Source organism: Chanodichthys erythropterus, chromosome 12 (assembly GCF_024489055.1).
Source record: "Chanodichthys erythropterus isolate Z2021 chromosome 12, ASM2448905v1, whole genome shotgun sequence".
Classification (NCBI taxonomy): domain Eukaryota; kingdom Metazoa; phylum Chordata; class Actinopteri; order Cypriniformes; family Xenocyprididae; genus Chanodichthys; species Chanodichthys erythropterus.
Genome location: NC_090232.1, coordinates 58300121 through 58313098, shown reverse-complemented (window position 1 = coordinate 58313098; position 12978 = coordinate 58300121). Strand labels below are relative to the sequence as shown.

The 12978-nt window shown below is 36.6% G+C and overlaps 1 protein-coding gene across 14 annotated transcripts in view; it reads right to left on the bottom strand.

Moving 5' to 3' along the window:
* Nucleotides 1–12978, bottom strand: part of pspc1 (paraspeckle component 1) — a 146519-nt gene that overhangs the window by 40093 nt on the left and 93448 nt on the right. Inside the window, exon 9 of one of the 14 annotated variants that reach the window (XM_067404180.1) lies at nt 10705–12030. The exons of 11 other annotated variants lie outside the window; for them this stretch is intronic. In XM_067404180.1, the coding sequence (XP_067260281.1) occupies nt 11896–12030 (135 nt within the window). In that variant the 3' untranslated portion in view covers nt 10705–11895. Of the gene's footprint in view, nt 1–10704; nt 12031–12978 lie in introns of those variants that run through there. 2 more of the 14 variants (XM_067404186.1, XR_010896678.1) reach the window with 2 other exon arrangements.

Genomic DNA, 12978 nt, shown 5'->3' with positions numbered 1-12978 from the left:
ACACAATATTAGTTATTTTCATGCCTTTTGGACCATTTCATGCTTTTCATCTTTAGAAAGATCTTTCTTCCTCTCCATATGGCATGAGAACTGTGACTTGCTTAATAATGTGGAACAACCTCTAAGTAGGGTTTCCATAGATCTGGCAAATTATTTTGTCTGAGATTGATACCAGTTATCTAAAAAGACATGGATAAATAAACAAACAAACATTTTCTTAGAAAAACTAAAATCTGAATGTTTATTGTACTGAAATATTACTGATATGTCACTTGCATAATAATTTGGAACACAGAGTATATATTAGGGCTGTCAATCGATTAAAATTTTTTATCTAATTAATTACATACTCTGTGAGTAATTAATCTAAATTAATCGCATACATAATTTGTTGTGAAAGTATTAAATATTTCAATTCAAATGAATCAATGCAGGGTTTTTCCTGGGTCAAAAATGGTCTGCGGTGGTGACAGACATGTCATCCACACAAACAGTAAAAAGTGCCCTACCCACGTGATCTGCGAGCCCGATACTGATAATAAAGTACCCGTCACTCTCACTGTAATTCTTTCTTGCCCTCTTTGCAAAAAAGATTTGGATTTTCTTTTCGTTTACTGAAAGTGTGGTTTATGTCAGCTGCACGTGCAGGGTGCCTGTCAGAGAAGATGAGGTGACGTTCTTTTGAGCACTATTCACACCCAGCGGTTATTCAGGAAAAACATTCACTGAATGCGCCTCGTGAAACGTGGATTCGGTCTTACGAACTTTTAGCATTGTGTCAGTTGATTTAGATTATTATGTGTGAGGTAGAGAGAGTGCAAAGACGGTGCTTACTTTGAAGACTGAGAGCTCACGCGCAAGAGAACGGCTCCAAGTTCAAAGGTCAATACGGAATGAATTAATCTGCATTATTTTTTTTAACGCGTTATTTTTTCTCAGATTAATTAATCGAAATTAACGCATTATTTTGACAGCCCCAATATATATATATATATATATATATATATATATATATATATATATATATATATATATATATATATATATATATACACACATGTATATGATCTAAAAACATGTACCTCGTGTACAAATATGCCTCTGTGTTTAAATAAATTCAATTATAATTAAAATTATTATATAATTAAGGATAAAAAAAAAAAATCTATCTCAGCTAATGCTGTAAGCTTACTTACGCATTACCTTTACTTACGCATTAATATAATATTAAAAGGTTAAAATTAACAACAGAGCCCAAATTATTAAATACAGTTGCAATTTATTTTTATATATAATAATCAACAACAACAACAAAAAAAAAAGTAAACTGCACACAAGGCAGGTTTTGCCTGAACTTCTAAATAATTATAAATTATTGCCTCACTGATGCGGGTAATGAGCAGCAGGTGCAAGTGCATATCAGCTTTTCGCTTTGGAGCCGAGCTGTTCGTTCTCTGAATGCTCTGCAGTCTACGGAATGTGTTTTCTAAAGAATTGAGCCAGTTCTTTCGGAAAAACCTCTTCTGTGTGTTGGCGAGACAGCATCTCAGCAGTGGCTTTTTTTTTAAAAAGATGACATTCCACTCGTGTTTTTCTGGATGCAATCATTACCTGGCGCTGACGGATGGTCACGATCGCTTTCTCACATGTCTGGGCATTAAGCATGCTGAGATGGCGCTCGTGGATGAGTAATGTTCCCACTGTGGTGGCATGGCCATCTCAGAGTTGCGGTCATGGCTCCAATACCTCAAGAGAGGTGGGGTTCCCGTGCCTCTGCCTCAATCTAGTTCTTGTCCTAGTGGACAACAGGCAAGGGATACTTCAAGCAGTTGCATTGATGACCTGATGACCTGCCTCTTGCAGTCCGCAGCCAGTCAGACTCTGAGTTGATGGCTATTCTTGCCCGGGTCGCCAAGAAGGTCTGGCTCGTGTGGAATTCTCCACCATGTCCTGAGCCTTCCTGGTTGGACGATTGGTTTTGCCTTTCTTCCCGAAAGTGCACAAGGATCTTACCAGGTTGTGGACCGTACCTTTTACTGCCAGAAACCGGCCCGGTTTCTCCTCCCCCTCACCTGCTGCTCCCACCCGACCGCCGGCCAGAGTACCTCAGACTGCACGTCGGCGAGGAGGCCCGCCTGCATCTGCCCCCGCTCCCACACAGCAGCAGCAGCCTCCACCCAAGCAGAGTCATAGAGCCAGGAGTGGGCAGGCCGGTAAAAACCAGGCAGTAAACGCAAGAGCAAGAGGCCCTCAGATGGGTGACCCCGGAATGGAAGAAACAGATCTTCAGGAGATGGTGACCACACCACTCCTTCCTCTATCTCTGGGTCCAAAGAGGACACGGAAAGCAGTGGGTGGCGAAGAGCCTCACCACTCTCATCCTCCTCTTTTGTCACCAGAAGGCAGTAGTGGATGGTTCGAGAGCATGAACAAGTTTACTCACCAGGGCTTAATAACGAAAATAAAATAAAATTGAATCCGTTCACTCCGAGCAGAATCAGTATTTTTAACATTTCTGTTCTTGTATTTATTCTGTATAATTAAAGTTCAGAAACCAACTTGATTAGAAAAATACCGGAAAATAACATTATTTAAAATACCTTTTTTTGCATGTAGCCTACTTTATAATAATGATGATAATAATAATAATAATAATACATACAACATTTTCTTAATTTAAAAACAGAGAGTCTTGTATTTGCCGTCTTCACCAAGATAGCGTATACATTGCATTTTATTATTACATTCAGAAATAATGTAAATTACCATTAAATTAGAAAGTTTATAAATAGCTTAGCCTATATAGCTTTGTTTATAATGTTTGCTATGAACAAAACTGCCTTATTTTACTTCCCCTGGTGCAATCCACAACAAAACCTCTAAAGTTAACAGTAGGTCTAGGTAAACATCAAGCCAAACGAATTAAAAAAAATAAAAAAAAAAAAACTTTTCTTTTTTTTAACACCATTGCAGCACGCATAGAGGAAAGCAAAAACTAGTTGTCAGCGCTGTCCTGTGATTTATCACTAAAATAGCTTAGAAACTCAAAACTTATTATAGCCTATATTTTTCTACTTTTGAGGGAACTATTTACAACCCACAGCTTCACAACGAATGGTACTGTGCTAATTTATCTGTATCTGATTTACAACGAGCAGAAATTTGTAAGAAATGTTACAAACCATAGATAAAATAACTGCTGAAAGTGAGCCGTTATGTCAGATCACTCTTTCAATAGGAAAAAAAAATATCCCACCTTTATCATATTTCAGTACAAACCTTGTCAGTGAACTATGAAGGCAAAAAAAATAAAAAAAATAAAAAAATAAATAATCGTTCATTAATCGTAATCGAGGTAAAATGTTCAATTAATCAAGGTTTTGATTTTTGGGCCATAATGGTCCAGCCCTACATTATCCTGCAATTTTCACTGGTTTCAAAACACACAACAAGCTGCATAATAATTCATCCATTCAGTTCCACTTAAATATAGGCCTAATGCTTGAGGGTTGGTGACATATCCTCGGAAAAACTAATGCCAGGGAATTGCCATTGTGACTTACCTAACCTATGATGACTTGACAGCTGAGCCTGAGCTTACTTTAGGGCCTGAGCACGGGCATTTCACTCACGTTGGATGCATCAGCATCACATCTGCATAGGCTGTACTATTTGAATTCGTGATTTGTTAACTGCCAAATCAATTTTAAACAGAACGATAAAATAACATTAATGGCCATTTCAGATAAACGTTTCTGTTCAGAATGATTAAATATGATTTTTTTGTTTCTGGTTATGTTCCTGTCAAAATTTCATTCGTTTCCGGTTTTCGTTTTCATTCCTTGAACCGGTTCAGAGCCCTGCTACTCACGCACCCTCTACCCAACCGCGGAACCAGGTAGGTGTTGCACCGCACACTCAGACCCTGCTGTGGGCCGCCTCGAACAGATTGTCACCCAAGCCGGGTCCCTGTGTTCCACATTGTTGCCCCATGGCAGGTACGTCTGTGGTTCCCATGGTTACTCTGCTGCCTCTGAGAGCCTGGCTAGCGCTCCCCAGTCTGCCTCGCTGGCTCCTTCGGCACGGTACAGAGGGATCACACTAGTCAAACGAACTGGGCTTTGGGGTCAAACGCGCACGGGCATGGTTCAGAGCGCCTAGTGTGAGTACACCCTTAATATCACAGTCTTACTGCATTAAGCCACGTTAAGTATTAACAGGCTCTATGGGAGAAAAACTATATACAGACAAAAGCCTATAGAATAACGTGATGCACAAAGTTTCACGTTAAGGGCAAAATTTTGCAGTTATGTTCATATTCGAGGCTTATTTTTATTTGACTGCACATTGTATGCAATATTAAGCTTGTATAGATAGTATGCAAACTTTGGAATTTGAAAATGTCTGTTTTTAAATGTTAAAAATCAATATTGACTTACTACAGATTGACTTACTAGAGGTGAAATTGTGCCAATACCCCCCTTCATGTATTTACAGTAAACAATTAATGTTATTTTTATTTAAAAAAAAATACTGTAATTCACTAAAAAGGTTTTTGGTGACCTTACTACAGGTAAATAATGCAAAATCTCACCTGTAGTAAGTCAGCCTGGTCACTAGGAACGAACTACAACCTTTGGAACACGAAAAAAAAAAAAAAAAAACTTTTGGTAATTTTGGTCATTTCTTTTCAAAAATTTTTTTGTACTGTACAAGCGAGATATTGGAAGAAGCTGATATACAGTAAGTTAGTCTGCCCACTAGGCATATACTATAAGCTAAATATCGTTCATTTGAATGAACGCTCCCAGAGCGGTTGCTTTCCACTACGAATGCAAAGTTGAACCAACCCCCTTTTTATTATAGCATACTATGTGCAGTCAGATAAAAATAAGCCAAGAATATGAACGTACAAACAAACTGTACATAATTTTACTCCCATAGAGCCTATTGTAAAAGAGAACACTTAACGTGGCTTAATGCAGTAAGATGGTGATTATAAAACTCAGTATACAGTACACCTTACTGAACATGCAACACACTAATTGCACGTTAAATGTTTTTAGAATGGATTTCTAATGTAAGCCTACTGTCTTAATGCATTATGTTAAAAGTTTTCTTTTATGTAAAATATCTTACTCAGGACAGTACTAAATTCAAAATTAAAATGCATTCCGTATGATCACTCTTATTTTGTTAAAATGATTCACATTTTGCAGATTCTGCAAGGGGTTCACAAACTTTCAAGCAGCACTGTATTCTTAAATGTGTAGCATTAATTTAATTTAATTTATTTATTTTTTGGCATTTTTTGGCATACACTTGACAACCTGTCACAGACACAAGTGGTTGGGAAACTGTTGTAGAGCATTGCTTTTGTAAAAAAAAAAAAAAGAGCCAGCTTTTATACGTTTGACTTAATTGTACAATTGTGTTTATTTCTTACTATCATTTATAATGGATTTTGAGGTTCAATAAATATTTTTCATATAAATAATATGTTGTTTTTGGTATTGAGAAAGGGTCCATTAGTGCGTAATATAGATTGAGAGAAAGTTACATTAATACGCCATTAGATGGCAGCAAAACTTTATGAGTGAATGAGAATCGTTCAATGAGTCAATGGCAAGAGACTTTTAAATTGAAAGGGATATAGAGTGCCTCAGGGATGACGCATTTTTGTAGGCAAATTTCGGAAGCAAGTTAGCATTTTAGGACTTCCGGTTCCAACGCCGTCAAGTCTATGGGTTTTTTTAATGGGTTTTTGCTAAACTGCCTGAAATAAGGTCTGTGATTAACAAAGCCTCTAAATACTTTCACGTTTTGATCTATGACATAAAACACACCAGTTATAACCCACTTGTGATTTTTTAAACTTTTACTGTGTCTTAAAATCGTCAGTTGCTAACAAATTGCTAAAAAGGGACTACTTCCTTTGGCGGGGACTTTAGACATTAAAAACGGGACATTTGGACAGCATTTCTCATGAAAAAGTGGATAAGTATTGATAACAGCGCAGCTCATAATCAGCAAGCATGTTTTTAAATAAAGTTGTTTTCTAAATAAAGTTTGAGGAAGCTTGGTGGTGATGATGTTGATCCGGGATTATGGTGTGTTGTAGTCCGTTTATAGCCTACTGTTAGCTTTTTATATCTGCCGACTTTATTTAGGCTTCAAAATCTATAAATGTTGTGTTAACTTGTAAAGATTATCTTAATAGACAAAGCGTGCAAGTGTCATAACCCTTTGTTAAACACAGAGCTTATTTTCTGCGATTTTCCAAAAGTCTATGGGAAAAATGCATAGACTTTCAACCGAGGGAACCCGTGTGCCACTAAATTCCGGGTTGGCCAACAAAAACTAGTCATCCCTGGGGCACTCAATTTGCAAACAAAGGACGTTGTTTAAGCGCTGTGTGTAATGGAAAATTCCCTTAGCTGTAAAATAAAGCAATAAGCCCCAAGAAGCCGTGGTTAACAGTGAATTTATAACTACTAAGGGGCATTGTTAGGCACGACGTGGAGTGGAGTGCCTAAACCCCCCTTAGATGTTATAAATTCACTGTAAACCATGGCTTACCAGGGCTTATTGCTTTTATAAAACAGTTACCACATAATACAAATATTAAAGTAAAAAAATATGTATAATGTAACTTTCATGAAGTAAAATCATTAAAAGCCTTCCTCCCGCTGGAAAAAAATAGTCCCTGACCATGAACAGCAACAGAAGTTACATTAATTACACCATTAGATGGCAGCAACGATTGTCTTTATGAGCAAGCCACTCAGTTGCAAAGAGTTTTATATTGAAACTTGTTGTGAACATGGAACAAGACACAAATGACAAATGCTTTGACTAGCGCTGTCAGAAACAGGGCACGGGAAAACACATTAAATGTTAAAAGGACAAGATCACAGAGGACATTCAAACGGATTTTTTATTGTGAACACAGGACTGACCCGAAGAAAAATGCTAAATCTAAATAGAGGTAATACACTCGGTCACTCGATATCTACTAGTTCTAAAGTGACATTTTAAGCCCGGGATACACTGTGCGATTTTAGCAATCCTAGAAGATCATTACAATTCATTACGCTTGCCCATTTTTTCTTGACTTTACGCTTGACTTTTTTTTTTTTTTTTTTTGGCTGTCCCAGACGAAAGACTGCCATCGTGAAACAATCGTGGCGATTTCTGTGATGTGGCTCTTAATCGGTGGTCCTATGTCGTACAGTGAGAGCGGTTGACAGATGGCCATTTTCCCGGTCTTGCAACCAAAGATAGCCTACAATAATTTTCTGACAGTGAAAAAAAACTGTTTGTTTTACAGTTATGTAAGCGAACCGGACCCACAGATATGCTGTAAACTCCATTAGCTGAAAAACTACATTAGCTGAGCATAAACGTGAATAGCTGATAATGCATTACACTTCGTAAACAAAAGTTGTGCTCCATCCTTGATCAATACTCCAAGTAATAAGACAGACAAGCTGCATTAATCGATAAAATTTTTAGACAATATTGGACACACATCTGAATAGCAGAACTACAGAAACATGAGTTAGCAGGTTAGCAGGTGTTAGATTTTGCTATATTTGGCCGTGCAGTCGTTTGGGTGGCTTGCCAATGTATTAGATTTCTCTAATACATAAAATTAGTAAGCTTGACCAGAGTTCTTGTGGGGAGAATAATTTATTGAAAGTAGTAGTGTAGCACAGTTCTTCAGCAGCGATGTTAGCATGTCAGCCTTCAAAATATCTTAACCCAAAGTTCTGTCTGTGGGACAGAACTTTATACATGAAGACAAAAGGGTTACAAACAATAGAACACTGTTAGGACCTCCCACAGGAGATCGATCTACCCTGTGATCTGCTCTGAGCAATGCTGTTTCTTTGTCATTCACACCCATCAGTTTCTGTGGGCCATACGTCTGTATGGGCCATTTGGTTCACATCTTTACAAACACAGAGTTGATTGCATCTGAGGCACAGTCACAATGTAAATGCATCTAACTAAAGATAATGAAAATACACAATCTTTCACAAGAGACATACAGACTAGGGTGTACGTTACACAACGTACCATATAAAACTATAAATTTTGAATGATCGCTAAAAAATATAAACAACAATTATTAATCATACTTACAGGTTGAGATTCAGAGGAGTAAGATGGTCCAAATAAACTGGAAATTGATCCATATTTTAAGATGTGGCATTCAGCGTTTTGTGAATCCTGTGTTAAACTCCCCGAGGTTTGAGAAGCAGTCGTCAGTAAAATGACGGGAACACAAAGAATATACTGCTGTGTTATTGTTGAAAAAAATGAATTTTCCCTGGTGTCTGCGCATGCAATAAGTGGGCGGACAATGTGCTAAAGTTTTGTTTTGACGTCACAACGAAATGGCTTGGGATTGGTTTTACAAATGCCTCATTTAATTGACTCAGAGTTGACTCTTACTTTGAGGGACAATAACTTTATATACAGTGCACTTTCAGATTTAAAACTTTGCAGGATGTCGTGAACGCGGATTGACAACAGACCCGGAAGAGAATACAATGCTGAATAAAGTTGTAGTTTTTGTTATTTTTGGACCAAAATGTATTTTCTATGCTTCAAAATGTCACGGATGTCCTAATCGCCAAAAACAACCATGGCGACGTAAAAGTGCATTACCAACGCCAACAGATGAAAGGATTCACTGGAATCAATTCAATGGAAAGGATTCCGGAAGATAAGACAATGCTGAATAAAGTCGTTGTTTTTGTTATTTTTGGACCAAAATATTTTTTTTGATGCTTCAACAAATTCTAACTGACCCTCTGATGTCACATGGACTACTTTGATGATGTTTTTATTACCTTTCTGGACATGGACAGTATACCGTATACCGTACATTTTCAATGGAGGGACAGAAAGCTCTTGGACTAAATCTAAAATATCTTAAACTGTGTTCCGAAGATAAACGGAGGTCTTACGGGTTTGGAACGACATGAGGGTGAGTCATTAATGACATAATTTTAATTTTTGGGTGTACTAACCCGTTAAGGGCTATATTAAGTTTTGTAACTTTATATTGGCATTGAAATTTAATCCTGTATGAACTAGAGCGCTGCTTTTGTACATTTGACTGAACTGTTTGCTTATATTTATTTCCTATTTTACTTCTTATACTGTTATAATGGCTATTGTTGTTAATTTAAATATTATTGTTCAATAAATAATATTTTATATAAATAACATGGCATATTTTTTGATATTGACAGAGTCTGTTAGTGATTTCGACTTCAGTGAAATTTACACAATGAGAAACAATAGCAGCAAAGACTGCGAGTCAGTCAGTCAGTCGATGAGTGAGTCAGTCAGTTGCAAAGACTTTTATATTGAAATGGACTAAAACAAGGAAGTTGTCTTTACTTTAACCCTCTGGAGTCTGAGGCTGATTTGGGGCCTGGAGAAGTTGACATGCTCTGACATTTGTGCTTTTTTCAGTTGTTCATAAAAATATAAATGACAAAAGTGTCATTACACTGTATTCAGCACAAACTAGGCTACCATAATATGTGAGGAGCATGTATGTACATGTTTGTGTTTTTGAAAGAATAACGTTTATGCGTGGTTATTGAAAAAACAAAAAACTTAAGTCACTGAAATAAGGCCAAAAAAAAATAATATTAAATCTGTGTTCACAAGACTTCTGGGTATTGGAGATTGTTGACTAGAGTTTTTGCTTCAAAATGATGTAAAAATTATCCTTCCTACTCCTTCATATAAAACAATAGAGATATTTAAATGTTCTAAAACATCTTTGGTCAAGAAACACAGTATGAATGGAGGCGTGAATCCTCATGAATAATGGGTGATTCTCACCTGAGAAGACAAAATAATCGCATAAAGAGCTCTAATAAGCTGCATAAATAATGAGCTCTTTCAGACAGGTAGGCTGTGAAAAAACCCTGTGATCATTATTCAAATCTCATCATGGTGTAAATCAAACATACAGAAAAAAAAACAGCAATACTGTGAAATATTTTTACAATTTAAAATAATGGTATTCTATTATATTCTTTAAAATATAATGAATTTCTGTGATGCAAAGTGTCTGAACAATTATGTTACCTCTATGGCATTTCATATAGGCTTTTAGCTTAAAAGCATGCACATTTGGAGAAATATTGATGGATTATGTTTGTCAATTTTCTATACAGAAGAGTAATATTTATTCAGGACTTTTTGTCATCACTGTGAGTGCTGGAAACTGTGTTTTCAATTCATACTTTCAGCCGGAGGGCGCTCTGTACACCTTTAGTCCACAAATGCCTGAGCACTAAAGAAGAATAGGCAATCCAGGAACTAACCAAACTAACAGAGGACAAAGATCGCTAACTATGGCTATTCAAAACACTTTTCAAGACAATAAATACACGATTGAGACGATGAATGCATGTAATGACTCAGAATTTGTGTCTGAATAGCGCTCCCACTGTGGGCGTGGCCGCATTAGCGGATAATGAGCTGAATCACGGATTTCTGAAATGGCTCTCTTTTCATACAGATTACATAAACACAGAAGGTTTGTTTTCGATTTCACTTACACGATTTAAAACCTGACATTTCAACGTTTTTTTTAGACATAAGTATAATTTTTTGTTTTAGTATTCACTAAGTTACAGTTCATTTTCTGAGAACTATCAGATTGGACTTCCTTCAGAGAGGGAGACGAGAGATCATGCATCATGTTAGTTTTCTTTATTTTACAAAAAGCACAACATTTTGTTTTTACTCTGAGTGTACACAAGTAAAAGAAGATATTCCACAGATTAAAATGGTGTATAACTCTTAACCCTCTGGAGTCTGAGGCTGATTTGGGGCTTGGAGAAGTTTTGACATGCCCTGACATTTTTGCTTTTTTCTGTTGTTCATAAACATATAAATGACAAAAGTGTCATTACACTGTATTCAGCACAAACTAGGCTACAATAATATGTGAGGAACATGTATGTACATGATTGTATTTTTGAAGGAATAATGTTTATGCGTGGTTATTGAAAAAACAAAAACTTAAGTCACTGAAATGAGGCCAAAAAAAGTATATTAAATCTGTTCACACAAGACTTTTGGGTATTGGAGGTTGTAGACTAGAGTTTTTGCTTCAGAATTATGTAAAAATTATGCTGCCTACTCCTTCATATATAAACAATATATTGATTTAGTTTTTGTAAGACACTTTTTGTCAAGAAACACAGTATGCGTGGAGGTGTGAATCTGCATGAATAATGGGCCATTTACACCTGAGAAGACAAAAGAATCACATAATAATGACCTGAAATGACTTGCATATTAATGAGGCCTTTCAGTCAGGTAGGCTGTGAAAAAAACCCTCTGTAATAATGTCTCAGCTCGTCATAAACAGCAATACTGTGAAGTATTATTACAATTTAAAATAATGGTATTCTATTATATTCTTTAAAATATAATGTATTTCTGTAATGCAAAGTGTCTGAACAGTTATGTTACCTCTATGGAATTTCATATAGGCTTTTAGCTTAAAAGCATGCACATTTGGAGAAATATTGATGGATTCTTACATATTTATGTAAATTTTCTATACTGAGAAGTAATATTTATTGTCATCACTATGAGTGCTAGATACTGTGTTTTCAATTCATACTTGCAGCCGGAGGGCGCTCTCTGTGCACATTTAGTCCACAAATTATTCTAAAGAAGAAGAGGACATTTCAGGAATGGTGTTTTTAATTCATACTTGCAGCCCAGAGGGCGCTCTCTGTACACCTTTAGGCCACAAATTCATATAAAGAAGAAAAGGAACTAGGAACTAACGGCATGTCTTCTAGAGATCGCTAACCATGGCTTTAACATCCAAATAAACACTTTTCAAGACAATAAATACATGATTGAGACGATGTATACATGTATTGCCTCAGAATTTGTGTCTGAATAGCGCTGGCTCCGTGGGCGTGGCCGCATTAGCGGGTAATGAGCTGAATCACAGACTTCTGACATGGCTCTCTATTCATACAGATTACATAAACACAGAATGTTTGTTTTCGATTTGACTTGCATGATTTAAAACCTGACATTTCAACATTTCTTTAGACACAAGTGTCATTTTTTTTGTCATTAGTATTCATAAGTTACAGTTTATTTTCTGAGAACTATCAGATTGGATTTCGTTCAGAGGGAGAGGAGAGATCATGCATCATGTTAGTTTTCTTTATTTTACAAAAAGCACAACATTGTGTTTTTACTCTGAGTGTACACAAATAAAAGAAGACATTCTATAGTTTCAATTGATATATTACTTATGTCCCTATATGACAAGAAATGACGGAGCATTTTAAGTCTGTTTTGCTGCAATTAAAAAAAAATCCTGCAAAACGTGCCGGCACATTTTCAGACCTCAGGGAGTTAATTGTATGTGCAACATTAACAGAGTATTTTGAGTCGCTTTCACACTGGTAAGAAAAAAAAACGCGGTGGTATCGCTGGCGATACCTCAGACCTCAGAGTGTTAAACAACATCTTACAAGTCTTACAACGGATATTCAAACTGATATTGTGATTATGAATACAAGATTGACCTGAAGAATATCATCTAGATGCAGGTAATACACTTGCTCAGGTGATCTCTCTCTCATAATACTCTACATATTACAATGAGTTTCAATGAAGCGATGTTCCTTTGTTACTAGCTCTGAAGTAACATTTTAGAATTAGTAACCGAGGCTTGGCCTCAACTGTTAAGGTCATTGCACACTGAGTCCGAAATTCGCATGCGAAACTTTCGCACGTTAAAAAATAAAATTCGACCTCACGTTATGTCAATCGCGTTTGCACACTGCCTCCGAAACTTTCGTCCGTCAAAAAAATATTCGGATCAGGTTCGATTTTCTGCGTTTTTCGCATCCGTGGCACGCATTTTGAGAGACGTTTTGACAATTCAGAGCCACCGTACGC